At 43.1% G+C, this 25,289-nt stretch overlaps 2 protein-coding genes across 5 annotated transcripts in view; one reads left to right on the top strand and one right to left on the bottom strand.

Annotated features, from left to right (window-relative positions):
* The first annotated feature begins 1,099 nt into the window (after positions 1-1,099).
* Positions 1,100-5,759, top strand: lgals8b (galectin 8b). Its single transcript, XM_030081819.1, has 8 exons — positions 1,100-1,312; positions 1,653-1,741; positions 2,569-2,779; positions 2,947-3,066; positions 3,153-3,179; positions 3,428-3,516; positions 3,683-3,848; positions 4,251-5,759. Exons 1-8 carry the CDS (start codon positions 1,274-1,276, stop codon positions 4,398-4,400), a joined length of 891 nt encoding a protein of 296 aa, XP_029937679.1. The 5' UTR covers positions 1,100-1,273; the 3' UTR covers positions 4,401-5,759.
* Positions 5,760-6,797: 1,038 nt separating this feature from the next.
* Positions 6,798-25,289, bottom strand: part of LOC115354379 (probable palmitoyltransferase ZDHHC14) — a 64,311-nt gene continuing 45,819 nt past the window's right edge. For 3 of the 4 annotated variants that reach the window (XM_030044753.1, XM_030044751.1, XM_030044754.1), the window contains exons 5-10: positions 22,146-22,283; positions 19,662-19,710; positions 18,365-18,467; positions 16,855-16,964; positions 14,150-14,255; positions 6,798-8,112 (exon numbers count right to left, since the gene is read on the bottom strand). In XM_030044753.1, coding sequence (XP_029900613.1) covers positions 7,642-8,112; positions 14,150-14,255; positions 16,855-16,964; positions 18,365-18,467; positions 19,662-19,710; positions 22,146-22,283 — 977 coding nt within the window. In that variant the 3' untranslated portion in view covers positions 6,798-7,641. The remainder of the gene's footprint in view (positions 8,113-14,149; positions 14,256-16,854; positions 16,965-18,364; positions 18,468-19,661; positions 19,711-22,145; positions 22,284-25,289) is intronic. The other variant, XM_030044752.1, reaches the window with a different exon arrangement.

Below are 25,289 nucleotides of genomic sequence, written 5' to 3'. Positions count from 1 at the left end.
CACACACACACACTCCTAAATGTGGGACTGTCAGGTTAAAAACAACAGTCCGTTTCCACAGCAGCCACTTGGACTTGAATGGCAGGTAAACCCAGGTGGAGCTGATGACATGAGGCGTGGCCAGCTGCTCCTCTGACGACCTGCTGCTTCGCTAACCTCAACCCTCTGGTGCCACGGAACTGCAAAAGACAAGGGGAAAATGCAAACAATACTGAAATACTGCGAACAAACAAACAAGTTTAATTTACTGGTAGCTACTCCGTCTCAAAGAGGAGGCACACCATGTTGTGGAAAGTGGCCAGGAAGCATTAGTCTGCTCTGGAGGCTGAGACATATTTTTATAGCTTGAGTTTTGATATCCCGTGTGTATAAGTAGGCTACACATAAAAAAACGAAAGAACTTCCCTTATATTTTGGGTTGCGACGGATGTATAAGAGTTGTGCCAAATTCATGAGGCATGAACACGTTATATTAATTGAAAATGAACTGGGCTGCATCTTTTATGGTGTCACAACAAAGTCCTATGCCTCTAAGTAAGCCTAGTGTTAATAAAAGAGCAACGGTTACAATACTTGAGATGATGGAAGCCCAGGAGGGAAAAAAATCCCCATCGTAATTCAGAATTATGAGATTAAAAATTTAAATTGTGAGATAAAAAGTCGAAATTAGCTCATAACTATGACTTTTTTAAAATCTCATAATTGTGATATTTTATCTAATAATTTCTACTTTTTTTTTTTTTTTATCTCATAAATTCGACTTTTTATCTCAGACTTCTGATTTACCATGTGGATTTTTTTAATTTACTTTTCCCCGCGGCGGAATGGGCTTCCACAGCTTCCAGACCACAGATCTGTAAAAGAAGAAATCACAAAGTGCAACACCAATAAAAGAAATAGCTTCTTTCCAATAGTGTAAAAAATAAGGAAATTGCAATTAAAACAGAAATATCAGTAAGTATTTTAAAATATTTATTTGTCATTATTTATTTATATATATTCGTTTTCAATACTTGGTTTTTATTTGGACTACCGTTTTCAGTTCACATCCAGATAAATCTGCATCCAGCAGCGGAGAGGACCTGATCACATGGTAGGATTTGCGCATGCGCGAGGGTTTTGGGGCTGATGGAGAGAAGATGCCCACTGCCATCGTCCCAGTATAGCGGATGAGCATTAAAAAACCACGGAGAAATTTGGGACCGCAGCCTCGACCAGTCTGTCTCCGCTCTGTGTCGCCGCAGCTGCATGCTGTAGCGTCCCAAGAAGCCCGATGTCTGTGGCAAATGCGAAACACACGGTGCTTAATCCGGTAAGAGGCTTTATTGTTGTTATTATTGCAGGCTCTCCGATGCGGATGGGTTGTATTGTGGCCGGGAGATGTTCCGCTGCCACCATGTATTGATCAGTAGACGGTCAGCTTGTGCCAGAGGCGGCGCGCTGCACGCATCTGCAGGTCAACATGCTGTGCTGGTCCTGCAGCACAGCCCGGCCTGCATGATAATACCAGCTAATCTGTACGGCGCAGCCACAAGCACTGAGCAGGCAGGAGGCGGCGGCTGCTGCTGCTGCTGCATCGTCAGGCTCTCAGCTCAAGTAGACACATTTCACTCAGTCATGTCAGAGAGTGTAACTGCTCCTCTCCGTCTCAGGTGATCCCATACACAGGGACCATACCTGGAGGCCTGCACCCCGGGGAGATCATCATCATTCAGGGCACTGTTCCCCCAGATGCTGACAGGTAAGATGTGTGTGTAAGACAGAGACAAAGAGAGAGAGTGTGTGTCTGTCAGAGGCACCTAACTTCAATGTCCACGAAAACTTCAAAAGCTTATATCGACATGTTTTTTCGATCAAGTGCAGCAGCTGGCTAACTAGTAGGCCTGGGGATAGGACTAGATATTGTCTGCAAAACTGTTTGGAAATCATAATATCATGATATGGCATAAGTGCTGTCTTTTCCTGGTTTTAAAGGCTGCATTACTGAACTTATTAGACTGTTCCACCTGCTCGGTCTTCAGATCCACATTACTAATGACTGTTTAGCAAAGATTTTATGTGCAAATATCTAATGCCAGCAGTACTGTCTCAATAATCATGTTGAGGTGTTCTGTTATAGATATTGTGGTGTTTAATTTTGTCCATGTCATGCAACATCATCAGCCTTATTACATGTGAGCCTAAAGGAAGCCTTGCTCCTGGATGTTTCTCCTAATGTGAGAATATCGCTGTCAAATACATTTCTCTGGATTTGTGCTTGATCTTTGCTCTGCATAATAATGAATCCCAGGATCAAATATGGATTCTTTTCGGCTAAGCAGAGGAGTGCAGTTTCTCTTTTTTTCTGAGTTCCCCCCCACAGGGAGGTCAGAGGTCAGGGCCAGCTACAGAGCAGCCCCTCTGGAGTTGCCGGGGATTAAATGTCTTTTTTAAGGAACCTTCAGCAGGGTGGATGCTGTTTTACACAGGGGTTTGAACTTGCTTCCTTTGGTTGAAGATTATATTTCTTTAACCCCCAGTTTTATTTGATTTTTTTTTTCTCTCCCCCCACATCCGCCCTCTGTGCAGGTTCCACATAGACCTGTCGAGTGGCTGCAGTACCAAGCCACGCTCCGACATCGCCTTCCATTTCAACCCTCGCTTCAGGGGCTCGCCCTGTGTGGTCTGCAACTCCCTGCAGCAGGAGAGCTGGGGCAAAGAGGAGACGCTCCACCAGCTGCCCTATAAACAGGGAGCCCCCTTCGAGACCATTGTCCTGGTGCATGAAGACGTCTTCAAGGTCAGCTGACCCTTGATGCTGAGGATGGAGGCATTCCAGTGGCATTCAGGGGTCAATAAGCCCATCTGATCCTGCATATTACCTTAAAATAAAAAAGCATGTATATAGTTGAATAATGGAAAAAAAAAAAAAAAAAAAGATATAACCCATGTTGACTTCATCTTTAGGTTGCAGTAAATGGCAGTCACTTGTTGGAATACAAGCACAGAATCCCATTGGACAGGGTCGACACATTTTCTATTTCTGGGAAAGTCAGGGTGCACGCCATTGGCTACATTCCAAACTCAGTAAGTACCTTCCCATGGATTGGACCTCTTTTTTTATTAATCACATTTACTTAACAGATTCTAAATTTGACTCTCTCTCCCCGTAGGCAATATATTCAGAATCAGGGGACTTGGTGAGTGTTTCCTTTTGCGTCATCTACATAAAACTTCTCTGCCTTTAATGTTGCTCAGGATCTTGTGATGCCAGGAAAACTGTATCCCAGTTCCTAAATGATTCCTTTGTCTGCACTGATGTTTTTCTCGCCAGGCAGGCTGCCCTATCCTTTTCAACATGTTGTACACAAACTTCAAAAGGCAGATTGTCTAATAAAATAGTGTTGTGTTCTTTAGGTTCACTAGAAATTGTCCTCTCATATTTCAGAACCTCCCTTACAAAGGCAGTATACTCAAAGGGCTGAGCCCAGGACAGCACATTACAATCAAGGGACAAGTTAGCATGTACCCTCACAGGTAAGATGACAAATATTACCCAGACATGATCAAAAAGTAAGCTGATGCACATGTCATACTGCTTTGATATGAACTATTAGTCTCTGTATTTCTACATGACTTAAATGACACTTGCCTGTCATAATAAAATAAAACTTCATTACCCTCAATCCATGTTGCCCTCCAGCTTCACAGTGAACCTCCGCAACAGCAGCACAGAGAACATCGCCCTTCATCTGAATCCACGGATGAAGTCAGGCATGTTCATCAGGAACTCCTACCTGAGTGAGTCCTGGGGCCGGGAGGAGCAAGAGCTGCCCTTCTTCCCCTTCTCGGCTGGGGAATACTTTGAGGTAAGCTCCACCTTTATGAAGAGAGTCAAAATAGTCCTGGACACACAAAAAGACTCCTTATGTTTATTTTGTCACGGTCGATATTTTATTCTTCTGACCTTTCTCAGTGTCTTGGGAATGTCAGATGAACATTCAGTTGAAAATGCGGCTTAATTTTGTGTGCACAGACCTTACCACCACAGCCTGAGAAGGTTTTTGGAGAGTGCTTTTGTTTGTTGCTCTTGCTCCAGCTTTATGCCAAGGCCTTGTTGGGTTACAAGACCCGTTCCCCCTCCTGGAAACATCAGCTTTATTATGTGATGAACAATAATATAAATGACCAATAACCACAAGCTGCTAACTGATTATTTCTTGATATGTGTGTGCACTAACGCCCTCAGTGGTTCTTTGCTTCTTCATCAGATCCTCATCCTCTGCCAGTCCCACCAGTTCAAGCTGGCAGTGAATGGCTCACACCTGTTTGAGTTCAGGCACCGGGTGCAGGACCTGAGCAGCATCGACCAGCTGGAGATCATGGGAGACCTGGAGCTGAGGGACGTGAAACTGTGGTGATGCTGCTCATGGAAGCGAGGCTGGACTAGGCTAATCCAGGCCTAGGAGGAGGAGGAGTCTGGGTTATGGGTGGTAGGCTAGTCCATTATTGTGTTCTGGTTACTCATGCTAAGTTAGCTTAGCTAAGGTGACCCAGACAATGGATGCTAAACAAGGCAAGCCCTATACTGACTTCAGCACTGAACGCTAGGCCAGGTTAGTCTTACAGCAACCCAGATCACTGATTTCGGGCTAATCTAGCATTTCGGTGACCTAAGACCCGACATGGCCAAGCTATGTCAAGCTATTTCCTATCATGGACAAAATGGCCCTTTTCCAGGCCTGGCTTGAGGACTGATGCATGAGTTAGCTGTGTTGGGTTGGCAGGCTGTGTGCTCCTATATCTGAACAACCATGACTGTTTACAGCAATTAATAAGTTAGGTTTGCCTTGGTTCTTTTCTCCGTCTGTCTCTAGAGCAACTCTTCTGTAATACACCCTATTTAGTGCACTGTACAATGAAAACAGGAATAATACGTACAAGTTATTGTGTGTTGTAGTACTGGCCTCGTTTAAATGCCACAAAATGTTCACAAATACCATTAACAGCCCTGAAATTGAAAGGCTGCCTTCTGTTGGAGCTGGATGGCAGAGCAAGGCCAAAGCAAGACTAATTTCTTGTATAACTAATTTGAAAAGCTTCAAAACATTTCCTATTGCCATTATAAAACAAGCTGTCGTGTATTTTCTATTTTTTTAGAAATCAAACCATATTTTTCAACTTAAGATGATTGCAGTCATTTGATCTATAAATTTTATACATCACATTTTTAACTTAACAGGAGCAAACATGACAGCATTTTATTTCAGGTTGGGTAATTTTTCCAGGGTTAATAACTGGATTGTGAGTGTGCTATCAAGACCTCATTTCTCAGGAACATTTCCATTCCCCAGCCACCGATGTAAAGTCTAGATCAAGCATATGCTAGCTTCCCATGTGCTTAAAATATGAACCACTCCATCATGTAATGGTGCAACACAGTTCAAGCACAGTGCAGCACAGGGTCGGCTCAAATCCTTTCCAACAAAGACGTAACATTTTGCAACCTTTATGCAAGCTATAGCACTTAAGTTCTTATCTTTTGAAATGTCTTCATGGTACAGTCCCACATCAGTGATCATCTGTAGGCTCACAGCTCCCCACGCTCTGGTTCTGCCCTCAGTGGTGCAATGATGAAACCTGCTCTAATCAAGAATGGGAAAAAGTAATCTTTCAGACTTGTAAATTGCAATGCCTGTTCTGTTTGTTGTAAATTAAATGAACGAATAATCTATGTATCATAAATGATTTAATATCTAATAAATGTATTGCTATTATCATTCCTGTATCCAGTGCTTGACATGGATTGATGCTGGGAGTTGATCTTATGTTCATTTTCAAGTAATTTTTTTGACTTTTTTTTTTTTTTGGGCAAATTTCTTATACTTTAAAAAAATTTTTTTAAACATTTCTGATGTTCTGGTAATTCCTGGCTAATTTGCTCATCTTTTTTTCCCATGTTTCTGAACGAAACCAAGTGGATTTGTATTCTGGATGTGTTTCTGAATATGTTTGTGTGTACTTTACACACACCATATTGGGATACAGTATACAAATGGGTCACTTCAAATTACATACTGGAGACGTCGGCAACCCAAGTTACTGCACTCATTTGAAAATGGAAAGTCTGTCTGAAATTAATGTCTAATCATTTGATAATTTGTTCTCACATCACATAGTTAATGCTTCTTATCATGTATGAAGACAAAGCTGCCAGTGTCCATTAGAATAATAAAAGCCTTACAATGAATTTTATTATGAAAACAAATGTGGTTCTCCTCTGACCACAAGGTGGCAGTAGAAGATGGCATACTGACTGACAACCTGGCTTTGATTTACTACTTAGACACAGTAGCCATGCACAGCCTGTCAGTCCCTTAAAAAAAAAAAGTAAAGGAAAGAAAGAAAGAAAAAAAGTTGAGTTTGCATGACTATCATGACTGTCACTCTCTTTTGAAGTCGCCCATAAGTCATGCTCATTAACTGTGATAAATAAGGTTTGTGGGAGACAAGAGCTTGTTTTAGTCTATACAATTACCTTCAAAGGTCGGAGCTTGAGGTCTTACAAGATTTATGAGAGGTACTGGATGAATGGGAGACTAAATGGCCTGAAACTAGCCCTAGCTTTACTTAAATATTCGCAAATGTTTCGTTGGTTTCATTCATCTGACAGGCTCCCTTATAACCCAGAGGTCACGTTAAGGTCCAATGGCCAAAGGCACTGGTCACACGATCAACACTGTTGTCACCTTAGCGACATATGACTCTTACATCTGTACACCTTATGCTTTGTTAAGTTCATAAATGATCCAATCTTGTCCCATAAAAAGTTGGTATTTTATTAATATCCACAGGAAATATAATAATTTGGAAGAGAAACAAAAATAACCATAGCGTGGTACGGCACGATAAAGTCTCCTCTTTTTAACAAGAAACTTAGAAAAGCAGAATGATATGCAACATGATGACATCAACCATTATTACTGATTGCACTGCTGACTGCCAACAAGAATGTCCTAGAAAGAAAGGCAATAGACATCAGCAATGGACAAATAGGCTGAAGTTTGTTTTACAAAAAAGCCAGACCCGTGATCCATTGACATAATAAAGCAGCTTTTTGACCAAAAAAAAAAAACAAAAACAAAAACAAAAAACATGGCATACTGTCAAAACATATACTTTTTTGCTTCAAAAGGCTGAGACTCACAGCTATATGTCTCTTTTTTTTTTTTTTTGAAAAATAAATTCCTCCTTTACTCCATTCCCCTCTCCAGATTCCAGAGGCAAATGGATTAGGCTTCCCTTGAAGTAAAACAGGAGAGTCTGGGTTGTCATACATGGCCACCACACTGGGATCCTCCTCACTCAGTTCCAGTGGGGAGGTTTGGCAAGACACTGGCTGAGAAGAATTGGTTTCACTTCGGTTCAGTTTAATTTAGTTTCGGTTCCTAGCAGCCACATTAAAAAACACAGCCTTCTCAGTTTGAGTCCTATGATGTGTTGGGGGAATAAAAGACACTTTAGTTCGTAGTGGGAACGAGCTGCTCCAAATCTGGCATAGCTCTGGGCAAAGAGGAAGGAAGTGATAGGGCAGGAGCATTTCAGGGGTTGGACGGATGTTTTCAGGAGGAAGGAGGGGGGAGGAGGGGTGATATCCCGTTGTCAGACGGAGCTGAGCTTAACCAGTCCTCTGACAGAGTCTTCGTGTAGCGAGTCCTGGCTGGCTGGGTTGTAGAAGCCAGCTTGCATGGTGTGGCTGTGGCCCAGGGGGCTACCGCATGGGAGCATACCCGGGGGCGAGGGTGCCTCCTCTGGTGTGAGGAAGTGATGGTGGGCCCCCGGGTCCTGGAGGGGATGGCTGTGGTTGTGCGGGTGGTTGTGTCCATGGATTGGCAGCATGTCGGTGGCTTCGTGGCAGCTGAGGCTGGGGGTGGAGGTTGGCGGGGTAGGCTGACCAAGGGGGAGCGAGGTGCAAGGGCCCCCCAAGGCGAGGGCGGTGCGTCCGGGTAGAGAACCTCCGTCATCGGGGGAAGCTGTCAAGATGACAGGCTCGCTGCTCTGCTGCTGGAGAAGAGGCGTGGCGGCGGCCTGCAAAACGAATTTGGTGCTCTGAATGCACTGGTCTTGATCACACTGATGAAGAGGGGTGGGGTGGGGTGGGGTGGGGTGGTGGGTAAAGGGGAAGAGAGCAGCAGATAAAAATGCATAAGGAAGGGATGACAAAGACAAAGAGATACAGAAGGTGCCAGAGGAGGAGAACAGCAATAGAAAACAAATGAGAGGCAGCGGAGAAAATGAGATGGAGCAAGGGATGAAGCAAAGTGTATGGGTGAGGAAGAGAATACAAAAGAGAACGTGGAGGGGAAAAAACAAGAGGTGGGGAAAGGTGATTGAATAGGGAGAGAGAAAAATGAGAGGAAAACAAGATGTTAGTAACCTTGTTAGAATGCAGAGCCACGCTAAGAAACCCCACCAGCTAGTGAATCTGACCCAGTAAAAACAGAGCTAAAGTCAATAGACAGAGTTGAAAACACAGGGCCATTAAGTCACTGCCTCACACCCTATTGATTTCTCTTGCCTTGCTTTAGAATACAATTTGTGGGTCTAAAAATGGAGCACGATAACTGGGTTAGGACAAGGGGAGTCATCAATACCATGCATTAGCTACACAGAGATTAGCTTAACACTCTCAGCCCTTTACCGTAAACTCAGTGTGGGCAGACGTATGAAAGACCTGTTGCAGATGAAAGGAGATCGCTAGTTTTGTAGAGGTGACAGGAGTTTGAAAACCATGCAGACAGATTTTTTTTCCCCTTTTTGTTCACATTTTGCACATTTTGTTCAATGCCTCCTCCATCTAAAATCACGTTGTCGCCTAACATCTCAGCTGTCAGAATCACACTGACCAACAAACAGTATGTGATAGATTTGATTTTGAGAGAAGGTACACTGCCTTAGATAATAAAGAAGTTTATTATACACCAGATGTCTTATCAACCGCATGAAATCAGATGCTGTTGATGCTATTTCACAGTCTTGGGATCTCTGTCGGTCACTGAAAAGACTAATAACTTGACTGAAGTTTATTGGACTGCAACACCACAGAAACCTTGTTCACTACGCTCACACAGGGCACTGACAGTACTGTTCTCTTGACCAGAACAACGCTTGGTCGATCTTGGCAAGGATATGGAATAAAATGGTGAGGTAAAAATAAATAAATAAATAAAAGGGGAACGGTGCTTTCTCGTTTTCTTTGCACTTTGTGGCCCACTCATGTTTTATAAACAGTGGTATCAAGGCTGACTCAGCACTGTCCATCGCCCACGGCAGACTGACAGAGAAGTTAAAGGAAAAATATGAACACGGACTACTGATATGTTAAACTTGGATTACAGCAACTGGAGCAGTGTTGGGCCTACTTTGTGGTTTGGCTTTTGGACATGCTTGGCCAAAACAAGGCCAATGGTCGTTTTATGACACTTTGCCATGGATTTCTACACATTTTTTTCCAGGTCAGATTTTGACTCATTGTCCAGAAGCCTATCGTCTATGGTTAACATTTGAGCTTACAGTGGACGAGAGATACGGCAGCCTGGTTATATCACTTTAAAGCTGGAAACAACACAACATGTAAAACTATTGTGGGCCTACAAACATAGAAAACACGCAGCTATTTACTGGGACAAAAAGATCTTTTTCTTTGACCTTTTTCTGTCATTTTTTAAAAATTCTTTTAAAACTGTGAAGTTATCCAATTAATTTTCTGTTTTCAGACTTTCCATACCTGTGTACAAGCCCTTCACAATTACTGCCTTCAATTCACCGCCAACAATAACAGATTCATTTCTTTCAGTAATGACAGGTCCTGTGGAAGATTAACAAACACTGTACCAATAACCGGAGTATTCCCCAAAGCCCTCGCTGTTTCTGCCCCATTCTTCTACAAGACTCGTGTTGAGATGTGTCAAGGGAATAAAGAGCTGGGAGCTTAAAGGCCTCCTTGTTATTCCTCATGCTCTGAGAGCAGCTGATTGTCAGTAGGTAGTGAGCTGTAAGTTTGGCTGTGCTGAACACATTAACACATTACAGCCACTAACCCAAGGACCGGAGCTGGCTCTGTGCCAACGTAACAGGAAACAACTGAATTTCTGTCAGTTATTTTGTCACCTGTGTCATTTATTATAGAATAACCAAACAAAGACTATATATTGATTCTTTCTAGCTCCTAGGAGAAAATAATTAGTTGGCCATACAGGGCGAGAGAAACACTAACAGTGATGGAGAAAGTAACACGTAAATCAAATCAGAGGTGGAATAGGAAGAACCTCAGACTGTCAGTCCCCTGTCACTCACGGTGAAATTATCTAACAGGAAACAGTGGTTGATGAAGTCACACTGTGTAAAAATAGCTCACATCTCACAAAACAAAAACATGACAAGCGAGGAACAGGAACTGAGAGAGAGAAGGCCTAAAATGCTAGAGATTTACGAGAGGCTCATTGTGAGTCGTGCACCCTGAGTTTAACTTGAGGCTATGACAACTGCCTCGCACCACATTGTTTCCCTTTTCCCACGTTAACCCCCTCCCCTTCAGATCCTGAATGGAGGCTTTATGTTATGGGGGCGTGTGACATCCTTGCACACACTGTTACCATGGCAACCACTGACAAGGCTTCCTCATACCAGCTCGTCGATTTAATCCACATCAAAGACAGAGTACCTTACAAGGCTACAGGGCCGCTGATATCCAAATGCAAACTGACAAGCACGCAATCATCCACACGATATTTTAAAAATACAGCATCGATGCAGGTACAATTCAGCAACGTCATCTGAATGTAGACATGTGCGGTCAGTCCAGGAGACACAGCCCATGTCGGTGTAATGACATGTAGGGACAAAAATCAGTCACTAATAATCATTTCATCCTGCCTGATTTGTGTGGTCAACATTCCCACAATGCCGTGTGCACAGCTATTCAATTCTTATTGAATGGAGGTTAATGGTCTGGTTTGTAAACCTGTGTGTCAGCAGTAAATGACTGCCAGGGCTCTTCACTTTCAAAAACAAAAAGGGAATATGAATAGGCTTGTGCTGAATAAAAACATAGGCTGAATCAGATACACACAGGCCCACTCATCATTTTTCACCCTTGATGCTCTGCAGTGCCTCTTAATGGGCAAAATGTAGAATTGTTTTGAAGAATATCAAAATTTGACCTCTATAGCCTTCATATAGCCTATCCTGTCCTTTGCAATTCGCAACTCCATGTTTCCTTTTCCAGCATAAACTGAGAGTACAGTTATTGGAATGCAACAATTTCCCTCCTCCTTCATCTTCCAGATCTGTGCCCTGCTGTCTTAGATCTCTCTCTCGCCACCACACACACACACACACTCTCAATCACTGTCGCTCTCAGTCCACACTTTGACTGTTACACTGAATAATACCCACATCCACCCACACAGCTCTTCAATAAACAGAAAAACAACAACTAACACTTAACTAAGCATGAGTTAAACAATTATGAGTGGACACGTCCAATGCAATGCACTGTGGTACATTACATTAATGTTAACACCTACCTAAATAGCCAGTAACTGGCCCAATTTGACAAGCCTGGTCGCTAATCACGACAGCCGCACAAAACAGATGGTGGTTATTTCTAAATGTGTTAACATGAAGGAATGTCCCTGTGGCCTGCTTGCTGTTAGAAATAGCCCGGACATTTATGACCTGAAGACAGATGAAGTTCACCTTCCTGACAACTCAATGAGATCTGGCAGGGGGAGATTTTAGCAAATGGCCAACACTGACACTGAATGTGCGGGCAAAAGTTAAAGACAAATAATGCTGGTATGTGTATGTGCGTGTGTGCAAAGTCCTCAACTCCAACATGAAATGTGTGAGATGCTCAGCTGATCTGAACAACAAAAGACTCAGCAATCAGTAACTTCAGTAGAATGTCCTCCTCCCAACCCCGGCTATTTTCTCCCACACTGTAGGGGCTAGTTTGACATTTACAGCAAACATTACTGTTGACTGACCGAGGTATCTGTGTATTCTCAATTTCTGCCTGAGTTTGAGTGTATCCTTTAAAAATGTTCAAACCAGTCATTATCCTTTATCAGCCTTCTCTTTGTCTCACTCCTCGCCTCACACTCTCTCCTGTTTCTTGAATGTCAAAACCTCCCAGTGCAGGATTTAGATTGTCATCATGGCCGGCCTGATTGATGAGAACACACACAGAAGCCCCTTTATCTTAGACATGCTGACCGGGGTGGCAGAGATGAGAGAGTGACTGACAGCAGATAGAAAAGAATCACAGAGCTCAGTGTGCAACATCTACAGACACACACACACACACACACACACACGGTGCCCCTCCCTTCTGTGGCTGACCTAATTCACAGGCAACACGGAGCATTACGTGTAAAATTGAAAACAACATCACTGACTCGCCATTTGGAATCCTGAGCAATTTGATTTGTTCCAATCTAGCGGAATGAGAATGACTAACTGGATTTACCTCCCTGGATTTGGATGGAGAGAGGGATAGGTTTGTGTGTGTGTGTGTGTGTGTGTATGTGTGTGTGTGTGTGTGTGTGTGTGTGTGTGTGTGTGAGTAAGGGAGGGGGAAGGCCAGAGAGAAACAGAAAGCAGGAGCTGGGCAGTTGCTTGCACCACAGAGTCAATCACTCTGACCTCATCTGGCCTTCACACACAAAACTGCGGCCTCATAATCTAGGCCGGGCCTTAAACCAATTACTAATGTTGACCATCGCAATCACACACAAAAAAAAATAATACGAGCCACAACGCCTGTGGGTGCAGTTCCTCACATTGACACGGAGCAAAGTTCACGTGCCTCAACTTGTTTGTGGGACAGACAGTCGCACTGTTGTTTGGTAATTAAAGAAAAGGCAACAGCTGGCCGTTGAGTCAGTCAGTCTGCCTGCTATGATAGATGGCTTTCTGTCCCTCCGCTTGCCAAGCTAACCGAGGCATGGCACGGCAGGAGTCACGTCAAGGCCTGGGTGTCCCATGGATGGATTAGGCAAGACTGGGTTAAAGAGAGACAACACACAGCAGTCGGGGCATGAAACGTCTGGCTCTCACGTGGAGACAAGACGGACAGGCTGAATTTAGACAGCTCTTGTGATGTTTTCTAAAGTGTTGTTTGTGAAGTGATGATAATACGCTGGAGCTAAAGGCAACTACTATTCTGTCCTCAAACCTCATCTGTCAAGTCACATGTTCAACACTGGTCTCCTATAACAGACAAAAGGATGCTATTAATGTCCTGACCACTCTTGACTTAGCTTTTATTTCTCTTTTGTAACTTTATCAACCCGCTAAATGTGTCCAAAGCCCCTTTTACACATTCACACAGATGAACTTTTCCAGCAGCACAAATAGTTTCCACTCCTCACACTATTAGCTACTTTCTGTTAAACTTCCATGAGGTGAGGCTGGATGTTAAGCAACATGATGGTGGACGCAAAACGGTGGATAAGGAGTTCCAGTGACAGGATGCCAAGTTTCTTCTACTATAATTAATGCACATATTAACTTATTATATACATATTTAACTTCATTCTCCACTTGGACAGCTGGTAGCTCCCTTGTCTTACAGTATGGGCAGTTTTTTTTTTTTTTTTTTATTTCTTGCCATTAGCAAGTCACAGAATAGAATACATCAGCACAGAAGCAGTTGTGATTGGTTCACTGACTTCTACAGTTCTCAAAGTGCGCTGAGCCTGATGGGACCAGCCAGAACCTGATGGGCTCAGGCTGGGTCAAACTGGATTTGAGATATTCTTCCACAGCCCAGGCCAGGCTTGGAGCCTTAGCACACCCATACCAGGCTCAAATTTTTAGACCTGTTTGAGAACTCCACTGACTTCACATGAAAATGTATTACCCTGTTAATAACCAGGAATCTTTTGGCTTTTGCACTCTCTAGTATAGCAACGGATATTACAGGGAATTTCACCAACGCACGGTGGGGAAAACTGCTGGATCAATTTTTTTATCTGGAAAATCTCCTCTGCCTCCCGTTCATACGTGACCCAACCATGGAAATTTTTAGGAGAATTTCTTGATGCAGCTGCATGTATGAGAAGTGCTGGAGAGAAAAAGACAAAGAGTGGGGGCACTGTCTTACCATGTGGCTCTGTTGAGATTGGGTGGCACCGTACATAGTGATGCCATTGGTTGGCGGTGCCAGCTGTGGCACATCAGACTCAACGAAGCCTCGTCTATCAAGGAGACTAGACAAAGAAACAAAGAGAGAAGAAAGGCATTGTTTGGGGATATTCATTCTCAAATACAGCATGACAAAAATTATAAGCTGTTAATCCCATGTGATTTTCTTTTTTAAGTAGATCCTCTGGAGCATTACAAGGCCTTAAAACAAAGATTTACAAATGAAAGAGTCATACACTCTAACTGACTGTGATAGCAGGCTAATGACGATACCAAGTTCAGTCAATGATAAGGTGGGGGGAAGGGGGGGGGGGGTCAGCAGAGTGCAAATTACCTTGTGTGTCAGTGACGCAAAACACCACACTGCTAAAACAGATAGCCTATACTGTGGGTGTGTGTGATGCCTCTTATGTGTGGACAAGGCTCAGTATCTCAGCCCTGCACATGCATGAGATACAGGCGTGTTCTCTCTCTCTCTCTCCCTCACACTCACACTCACACACACACACACACACACACAAAACTGGGTAATCAATCACTGAGGTCGTGCAGTAGAGCAGTGGAGTGAATAATTATTTCTGTCCTGTCATTAATGCTGCAGGATTCTGATACGGCTGGTGAAGTAACAACCTGCTGAGCTTAACACTTTGTATGCATGTCTCCCTCCTCGTCGTGTGTGTGTGTGTGTGTGTGTGTGGTCATAAGCCAACTGTATATGATAGCAGTCATTCATCACCTAGATAAAAGCTGATCTGAAACAAAACAGCAGCCACATACACACATACACACACACACACACACACACACACACACACACACACACACACACACGGAACCAGTGAAGGTGTTCAGCAGTGTGTGTGTGTGTGTGTGTGTGTGTGGGGTAATCAGTAACTGAGAGCCTGTTGACAGTGCACTCCAGTGGGACAGAGCAGAATTCAAGTGAAAACAGGTTACTAGAATCAGAGTGACTGGTGGCCAGCTATTGTTTTATGCTTTTACTTTTTTTATTTTTTACCTTCAAACCCCTTTATGAGGATAATCCACAATTATTGTTGAGAGTTAGCACTTTTATTTGGAAAACAAAGATCTTTTGTTTAAATCCATTAGTTCTAGAACAGCCAAGTAGTATGCTATGATGCAGGAAAAAACAAAACAAAACAAAACAAAACAGGTGAGTGTTGTTAAAACACAAGAAAAAAAAATCAGCGATTGGAACCAGACAAAATTTAAAAAATGTAATATTGCATCCTTAGTAATGAATACTGCGACATCTGCAAATGCAGTTATGAGGAAATGAGTGTTTTCTGCACAAAAAACACACGAGCTGATTCATTGGGAATTATGGTGAGTCAAGGATCTTAGCAGGGAATGAACTGCAAGAGGCTGCTGTCTGTGTGTGTGTGTGTGTGTGTGTGTGTGTGTGTGTGTGCGTGAGAGCCAGAGAGAGGGGGAGAGAGAGAGAGAGAGAGAGAGAGCATTGTTTACATAGTCCTTGGCTGAGGTGAAACATTCCTTCCTCATTGGTGGACACAGCTGTGGAAAGCCTGTGGCCGGCCACACACGGCCACACACACACACACACACACACACACACACACACACACACACACAGATGGCAACCACCTGTGCGTTGAGGATGTTCCTCTGTAGCCCACTGGAGTCATTACTGGTGAGTAATGCTTCTGTGATGGCCAGAGCACGATACAGCCAAACACATCGACATGTTGCCACTAAAAGCCTGCATCACTGCTCTTCTTCCACTCGGTCTGCGCGAGTGTGTTTCTGTGTGTGCACTGTAATTGAGAGGAGGCTGCAGGCGTGTGCTAAATTGGAGAACCTGTGTGTGTGTTTGTTTGCCTCTATCCCCCTCTATGTACTTTACCATTAAGCAAGTGTCAGCTCCCAGGTAAAAGGCTGAGAGTTGACAGCGTCAGTGCTGTCGTCTCCTCAAAGTGGGCAGAGTGGCCAGGAAAGATAAGAGCAGATAGTGGGTATGTGGGCCCAGTGGGCATGAAGAAACACACTGCTAACCACTGAGACACCATCAAGAACATGAGGGAGGACATGTAGAGCATTTAGAGTCGGAGACAAAGAGAAATTATAAGTCACGGGAGTCAATAGCTGCCTTTTCACAGATGGGTGATTCAGAATTGTCGGGCAAAATGCTGAAGTAAAAGAAAAAGGGAGGCAAAGCTGCGGGGAAATGTGTAACCGTGCCGTTTACAGTCACACACACAGACGAGAATGTAGCTGCGAGAGTTGGCCTGCATTTTCGTTGATTTCATATGAACAGCACAAGTGTGAAATCTAATATTATCTACAAAACTTTGATGTTGGATTCGGTTAAAACAGGATTGAAATCCTTTCCGCTCTTGCAGTATCTTAGCAGCTATGTATAGAGAAAAGGCTGCAGGCGGGCTTATTTCAAAGCAGCTTCCCCACATCAAAAGGAGTCTTGGCTAACAGTTCTAATTTAGCCCTCGGACAAAACAGGAAATTACAATAGGGGAAAACAGGTGCTGTGGCGTACTAGAGAGAAGATATAAAATCTGTGGATGAGTTTTCTCATTAGGCGAATAGCAGTGAGCAATACAGTACTGGCTCATATGTCATCATCTGGGAATGTCTAAATGCACTGACAAACACTGACAACTTCCATACCTCGGTGGCAGAGGTCCACACAGCGCTGCACAGCAGTTGGTGAATATATTGCCATGGCTATAAGGGTTATAGTTGTCCTTCCCTCTTTTAGAAGACCACGAACCTTTTATCTGTAGGAGATCACAATTTAACGTCATTAGCCACAGTTAAACAGAAAAGTATCTCAGTCACTTGACTGGGAAGCTGACAAAGACAGGATAATGTGTCTACACATGTGACACAGAGAAAATTATGTTTTACTCATTGTGCCTTATCCATAGCTCAACATATATATTAGCTGTAAAACTCACAACCGTGGCGTTTTAAGACCACAATGTAACTCAGAGGTTTTCCAAAGGTATGCTGCAATACACTTAGGTGTGCCTTGATGCAAGGTCAAGCATGCTGTAAAATTTTCTTCCAATACATTTTACTCACAGTGTAAAATAAGTTGTCTTTACACAGAGCATCTAAGCCAGGGGAAAGGCTCAGCATACCCAGTGTCAATATGCTGCAAGCTGGAGAAAAGGGGGGTTAAAATAATCTGGGTCTGACCCAGCAAAGCACCAAGGAGAAAAGCCATAACAAGCGTTCCATCACCAGTGCATAAGGTATGTGTGGAAGTCGAGCTATCAGCAGAAAAATATAGGTTAATGGAGTCTTTATCTAACCTTTATCTAAGGTTTGTTGTGTTTATTGCTGCATGAAATACAATGGCTCCTGTGATCATACCAGGTAAACAGTAGATAAAGAGCACTTGTGGAATTTGGCTTCCTGGTCATAGTAAACAAATGTCCTCATTTGATGACCATGGCAGCAGATTTAAACCACTGAATACTGAATATAAAATGTAGTTTATCAAACTTATATTTACATTTCTTTTAACTATTATAACACAGGGTCATTATTTTAGGAATTATGCATGACTGATATTTTTTAAATTAATATTTTATAACAATTTCACAAAACCCCTGCAGTACTCCAACATACCCCTAGGTGTATGTGTGCCCCCATTTGAGAACCACTGCTCTAACAAACCAACCCTCCCTGCTGAAATGTAACTATGGTCAGTCTCACTGAGGTGACAGTAATGTAATGTATATGAGAGCAGCAGCAGCAGCAGCAGCAGGAAGTGGACACAGGGAAGGAGGGATACGAAGAGAGGGGTAAGAAAGTTGAATTTATCTCCATGTTATGCTCAAGTCTTCTGAAGCTTGTTGGAGTTTCCGCTCAGTTTTGCTGCCTACTCTGCCTACAGAGGTACAGGTTTAGCTGTCTCCTCTACCTACCGACTTTTTTGCAGGCCTGGAATAGAAATCAGACACAGCAGTGACGCTGACATGCGTGTGAGGGGGAGGCGTAGCATACATATGGATTACAAAGGATAACTTAAACAAATTACAGCAAAGCCTATCAGCTGCTATATGCTTTACTAAGGCCGATCCAATTAGTCTGTGTGAAATAAATCCCTATGTAGCACATGTTTACACACATATCTTGTCTGTGTACATGTGTGTTTGTCCATACTCACATCTTCATTGGTGGTCTGGTTGGAACTGATCAGGTAGGTATGGAAGCCTGAGAGACCCACTATGGACCAGACAGAGAAGAAGCACACCACCACCTCCAGCACAGTGACACAAGTCAAGGAACATCTGGCTCAGTTTCCAATTTTTATTTCATCTACATTTTCAATTAATATAGCCAACACACACACACACACACACACTCACACACATATATATAAATATATACAAACCCCTACAGAGGGGACAGAGAATGAATGGAGCTCTACCCACTAGCATATCACCTGACAGCTGGTTGTCCTGGTTGTATGTGCCAATACCTCCGCATTACCAGATAATTTGGCTAAAACTGCACAATACTGAACACAACCATGGTCAGGAGGTGAGAGATGGGCTTGTGTGGAATGGCCATTCACTGGAAAACCATCAGGCGACCTAACTCTCTGCTTTCCTCTCTCTTAATCCACCTCTTCTTGTTCTCCATTCACAATCTCTCCTTTCTTAGCAAGGACAAAACATGTCATCGTTCGCCTCGTACAAATGACTGCTGAGATGCTATCGACTCTAATTCCCCTTTATTAAAGTGCTGTAGGACACTGGCACTGTTATCGGCTCGGCACGCGTTTCTATACCAGGGTAACAGTTATCTTGCTCAGCCACACAGAAAGAGAGAGAAAGAGGGAAGCAAAGAGAGATAGCGCCCCGTCCTCTCAAGTTGATTTGTGATTCAGAGAAACAGTCTGTTGAGGAGGCAACATTAAAACAGCAATGTAGGTCGACTGCTTCCTACCTCAATTGCCTGGTTTCATAGCTACAAGTTCAGACTACACGGCATGGCTCCCAACATTTTGTAAATGTCAAAATAAAAGGTTTTGACTAATGTTGATTTAGCACAGTCACAGCGATTTTCACTGATGCGGCATTGAGACAAAAAGCTGAATTAGGAGTTATTTGCAATGGCTATAGCTTAAAACGTCTTGCGCACACTTGGCCTGTATCACAGAGATCTGCGCTCACAAAAACACATACATACACATACATATATCAAAGCCTGCTCACACATCACTACCACAGAGGGAGGGGGAAAGTTGTAGTGAGATGAAATCAAATGAAGATTGAATCAATGGACAGACACAGAGGCGGGAGCTGCCTTGCTTGCTGTGTAAGCCTGATAGAGCACGAACAATCAGGCACAAAGCAGTCATGCAAGTGCTGTAATTGTGCAGAAAATGACCAGAGCAACAAATGGAAGAAAAAAACACATGCGTGCCAAAAGACAAAGAGACTTCGGTGAAAGGATATCTGGCAGGACTGTCTTTGAGTGCGTTGAGAAACCCACTTTCATGGGAGCCTGCGGACAGAGAATAGGCAGAGTTTCCATTAGTCCACTGTACATTTGTGTTTCTCTCAGCATACACACTAACTCACACAATGGTGCGTATCACCATTCAGCAACACCACTTAAATGAAGAATCTTGTACCAGATATCGAGTATCACACACTCTGGAGTGATGACCTGCTAAAGGCCATGTCAGTAAGATGAACTCAGAATGACAGTGTGCCCGCTTTAATTGCCACTGCAATTTTACAACGAGTAGAGAGACAGCTCAATCCAATAGGTTAGTGAAGGCCAGTGATTGTCAACTGGCAGCCTGCGGGCCATATACGGCCTGCCAAATCTTCCCATCTGGCCCGCAAAGTATTAATGAATTAAGAAAATGTGAGAAGAAAAAAAATTACGCTCTGGTATTTGGAATATCTAGCATTGTTTTTTTTAATTCCTACACTGAAACACCAAAAGCAATTGAGATGGAAATAATTTTATTACAAATGATTTACCGATCCCAAATATGTGCGTAAAACCTGCAGGTTCTAAAGAGGTGAAAATAAGAAATAATAATAGGCTGATTAAGCCTAAATAAATTCTGTTATTTCAAAGTCTGTTGATAGCCCCTGGTGTAGGCCATCGTCACATGGCTGAGGGAGATCTCTGTGGCTCACTGCGTATGATCAAGACAGACGACTGCGCATGTGCATTGAGAACACATGCAGTGTTCATGCATCACAACAAGCTAAGCTAGCATAAATGCCTAAATGGCTGGGGTTAAAAATGAGCAAACAAACAGCACCAGGAGACAAAACACAAACACCACCAGCCTCGGAATCAACGTAATTAGATTTCATTGCTAGACGTGGATCGTCCTCACTCTCATGGCTTCAAAAAGGCAGATGTTGCTCAAAAGACACCAATCTGCAGACTATGTCTGAAAGCGGTTGCCATTCAAGACAGCTCCACGACTAACTTGTTTCACCGTCTGTGAATTAACCATCACACAGAATGAGAAAAGCTTCAGGAGTCAGTGGCCGACCACAACCGACCATCTAAGGTACCAGCAAAACAAAAACATACTCAGCAAAGTTTGGCAGGATCGTTTTGCGAAAGATTCTTTACAACAAGAAGGGCAACAGATGGCAAGAAATAACAAATGCTGTCACCAATTACATTGCAGAGGATGTGGTGCCAATTCAAGCAGTCACGAGGGATGTTTTCAAACAACAGAGTACTCTGAACATCCTGCCTAGCCAGAAATATTTCAGTCATACAGCTCCATCTAAATTGTATGATTCATGTCGCCACACTCTGGAGCATAAACTGCAGAGGGTTTCATATTCTGCCACAACAATGGATTTGATAATATCATTAACAGCATCTAATATACTATTAACAAGAGTGAGCTAGTACAATACAAGACTTTTACATATTTTGAGGTTTGTTTTTTTTTTTGCACATTTTTGAGGGATGCAAAATATCGTCAATCATCGTTACCGACAAACTCCCCAAAAATATTGAGATATTACTTTCCGTCAAAAATGCACACCCCTAGTTCACTGAATACACATGAATCTCAGCTTTCCAGTCAACATAACACTTCTGTAATGCATGCAAACAACTGCATGGTTTGTGCTCCAAACCACACTGCACTAGCATAAGGTGGGCAGGTCTGCAAAGGGGAGACCCGTGGGTGCCCATAGAACCCATTTTTATTCTGATATCTTGAGGTAAGAGATCAAGGGACCCCCCTGAAAATGGCCATGCTGGTTTTTCCCTTGCCAAATGTAGCCTAACTTTAGAGTAATGTGTCTCCCTGCCAACAACATAGCATGACATGCTTGGTACCAATGGATTCCTTAGGTCATGTCATCTCAGGTAAGCACTAAAGAGCTGAAACCTTCTTCACGTGGGAGTTCCAGAAGTGAAGTAAGACCCTGATGCTCTGTACCCTGTAGACAGAACAAACTTTAAATCAAAGCCTTCAAGTTGCTGTTGACGACCTGTCACCAAATCAAACTGCCCTCAGACTCATGCAAAAGCAAAGCGACACCGATAAAATCAAAGAAAGAAAGACGAAAAAGACCAGAGAAGGAGTATGCATCAGCACTAGAATTTTCTAGCAGCTAATTTGGGGCTGTCTTTCTTCCTCTAGTGCAGGATTCATCCACCCACTGTCATTTGCAAGCACAAATACAGGCATAAATACACACACACACACACACACACACACAAATACACACACGCATACACACGGTGGTGCAGTGAGCCCAACAGTCCACTGCCTGCTCCCAGCAGGGAACATGGTAACAAGCCAGATTGCTGCAGCTTTTCACGACGCCCACTTACAACCTGCTGGCTGGAAACACACACAGACCATTGCCGGGAGGTATGTGTGTGTTGTGCGTGTTCAACACTCAAGCATGTGCATTTTTTTTTTCCCCTCGGATACTTACGTAAGATGACGTGTGTGATGACGAAAGCGAAGATGAAGATTGTGAGGAAGGAGAGGGAGAGGATGAACATGTAGAAGAAACGGTAGTTCCTCCTTCCCACACAGTTCCCCACCCAGGGACAGTGGTGGTCGAACCGCTCTGCACAGAGACAGAGAGAGAAAGAGATACAGATACAAAGAGGTGGTGATACATCAGCTGCTATATTCTGAATGCAGAGAGTAGTGGAGCTTTGACTCCCAAAGATACAAATGGAGGTAAGCATGCAAAGATCAATATAGCGTAAATCTAACAGGGAAAACACAAACGCTGTCGAAAATACAGCAAGCTAGGCGTGGGCTGTTTTGAATCACACACACAATGAGCTACTTTACCCATCTGACACATTGGTATACACCAGTTTCCACCCTCCTCACACACATACAAACTAGCTTATGAGCTGTGATTACAATAGAAACCAGTATCAACCAACCTGATATGTGAAATTACAGAAAAAGTAAATGGTCCCTCTGAGTCTTGGCATAATAAGCTTATTTTTCACAAAGTGCAAAGTGCCAACTTAGAGAAACTAGCTATTAGAGCAGCTGACTGCCTTAGATATCCGTGTACAGCTACAAAAAACACATTGTTGCTTTGGGACAGTGTGAAGCTGACAGGGTGAAGGAAACACTTCAGCAGGTCAAACAGATAACCCGCCTCCACTGAGACCTTAATTTGACACTGTCTGACGACGCTTCAGGAACTGTAAATGAATTAGAGATATAGGTGTTACGACTGACGGTGTGTTGCTTTAAAGTGTTTTTTCCCGGCCTGCCCTGCCATGTGTCTTCTTTAGACGTCATGCAGTTAAGTGTGTCTGGGGCTTTCCAGTGTGTAAACACCAACATGAGCCTGTCAGCCACTTTTCGTGAGAATGAAACTTCGAGGAAGTGAACAAAGCTTTATTGTACAGTACAGAGAAAACCTCATTTATGCGATCCTCTCTGGAGCAGAGGTCTGGAGTGCACGCAATGTCTGGAACTCAGAAATGTTTTGAAACAGAGCACTTATTCGAAAAGTAAAAGAAATATCAGGTGCAGTGCTTTAAAATGCATATCAGGGACTGCCATTGTATTTCGAGTCTCTGAGACCAGCTCCGGCATACCAATCATTCAGCTGATTACTCCAGGAGTGGAGGGCCTATGGTTAGTACAGTTATTAAATCAGCCATAATCTGAGCTGTGAAAGCTGACTGCTAGCTGCGCACGGCAGTAGCTACTTGACTAATTAATCAGAGTTAATATGTGATGTGATGCGAGATGACCTGCTTCCCTCTGCGTTAATGGGAGCTTGGCTGAGAGGTGGTGGGGGAAAAAAAAAAGCAGTTTCTAAGCGAGAGAGGAGAGAGGCGTAACTGATACAGGAAGACTGACGCATCATGCTGCACACCTGCCGCTCCTGAAATCAGACCAGGAGCGACACCTCTTTTGTTGTTTACAGCTTATATATTTTGCTATTTCTTACTTTAAAATATACTCTCCACCTTTTCATGACCATATTTTCTAATGTCTCGGTATACTTTGTTGCTGTTCTGCACATAATGTCAATGCTGATTTCATTAATATATGTGTGCTTAATGTGTCTTAGTAATTTAAGTGTCGATTTGAGTTTTTATGACCCTGTTTTGCTACATTCTTAGTTATAAGCGATTCCTCCTTTGATGTATGTTGTTACTACTTGCTGATGCAATTACCTGATTTTGCCCATGGGGATCATTAAAGTTTCAGCGCTCTTTAATGAAACATCTTGCAAAACAACAGAGTAAAAATGAACTAAAATCTCCCTAAAATTACTCACTAACTCCCAAAACCCCAGCCCACACTCAAACAAGCAACAATAGTTATAACGCTGGGACGTCTTTCATCTACAATTGGTATACACAAATGGCCAGATTATTTTGTTCTGCTGTGCATATCACAGAGGACACACAGAGAGAAATATATGCAAAGACGAAGGTGTATGTGTATGTGTGTGTGTGTGTGTGTGTGTGTGTGTGTGTGTGTGTGTGTGTGTGTGCTTTAAACACCCGTGCTCCAGTATGTTTCCCATATCACTCAGGTGGATATCCCTATTAAAAAGGGGTGACTTCACCATATTACTATCCTCTAAGCCCACCAGGGAAGCTCTCCTCATACTGACTCCGCCACATGGATGGTAACTTATTTAAAAGCTTGTTAGCCCCCTGGTGTTCACAGCAGCAGAGGCGGAGAGAGACGCAGGGGAGGCACTCGTAACACCTTTTCACTGTTCATATGATTCCAGTTCTCAGTTGCAAGACCAAACACCAGTCCAGTCTGTGACTATTACTACTCATTCCATGTGAAACCTTGAGTTTAAGGTGACTAGACAAACGTTAACTTTTCTCCATTAGAAAGATCGCACAGAGGTAGTCTGGGTCGATTTCTGTCATTACACCTGTGCTTCCTGCTGCAGTGTTTTCCCTCAGTGGTAAAATGACTGTTTCTCTTTCCTATTGCTAATGAACTGAGAACCTATACCACTAACCGCAGCTGAGCTGAGGTTGAACCCTGAACCCTGGATTCACTCTGATTCCAGATTTGATGGTGAGCCATGTTGGCTGGAAACTTGGAGACGTTTTTGAGGAACAACAGTTACGATGGACGGTTTATCGCTCCCACCCACCTGCAGTGCGGACTGTCCAACTATGTGTCTGTTTCTCATTCTTCATCTCCTCCCGTCTGCCTCGGGCAATGATTATACTTGTCATATAAACATGATTTTTGAGGTATGATGATTATGCGTTGGGATTTTATGAGATCACGCTGTCCACACCTGGCCTGAAAATGTCTGTAATCCATCTCCTGTGGTTGTATTAATTTAAACTTGTGTCTGCATCAATGTTTCCTGGTTTCTTTCTTCATATCTTCCATTTTTTCATTCATCCATGAGCTGATCCACAGTCTAGTCTTCCAGAGGTCTTTTTTACAATGCCTGTATGTGAACTGAGACTGGAAATCATGTTCAAAATGTTGCATAAATTTCTTGGATTATATCAGATTTTAATGAACCCAAGCCTCTCATTAAATGCAGCAATCGAATGATAAATTATTAATTGAAACCACAAGTGATAACAGAGCCCCCTGTGCT

The sequence above is a fragment of the Myripristis murdjan genome, chromosome 22, assembly GCF_902150065.1.
Source record: "Myripristis murdjan chromosome 22, fMyrMur1.1, whole genome shotgun sequence".
In the NCBI taxonomy this organism is placed as follows: Eukaryota; Metazoa; Chordata; class Actinopteri; order Holocentriformes; family Holocentridae; genus Myripristis; species Myripristis murdjan.
The sequence above is the reverse complement of the archived record's forward strand: the minus strand, read 5'-3'. Positions and strand labels throughout refer to the sequence as shown.

Coding starts and splice junctions, on each gene's coding strand:
- lgals8b (XM_030081819.1), top strand. CDS start 1,274: ATGTCTGTGGCAAATGCGAAACACACGGTGCTTAATCCG. Junction 2,780..2,946: donor TGCATGAAGACGTCTTCAAG/GTCAGCTGACCC, acceptor CTTCATCTTTAG/GTTGCAGTAAATGGCAGTCA. Junction 3,067..3,152: donor TTGGCTACATTCCAAACTCA/GTAAGTACCTTC, acceptor CTCTCCCCGTAG/GCAATATATTCAGAATCAGG.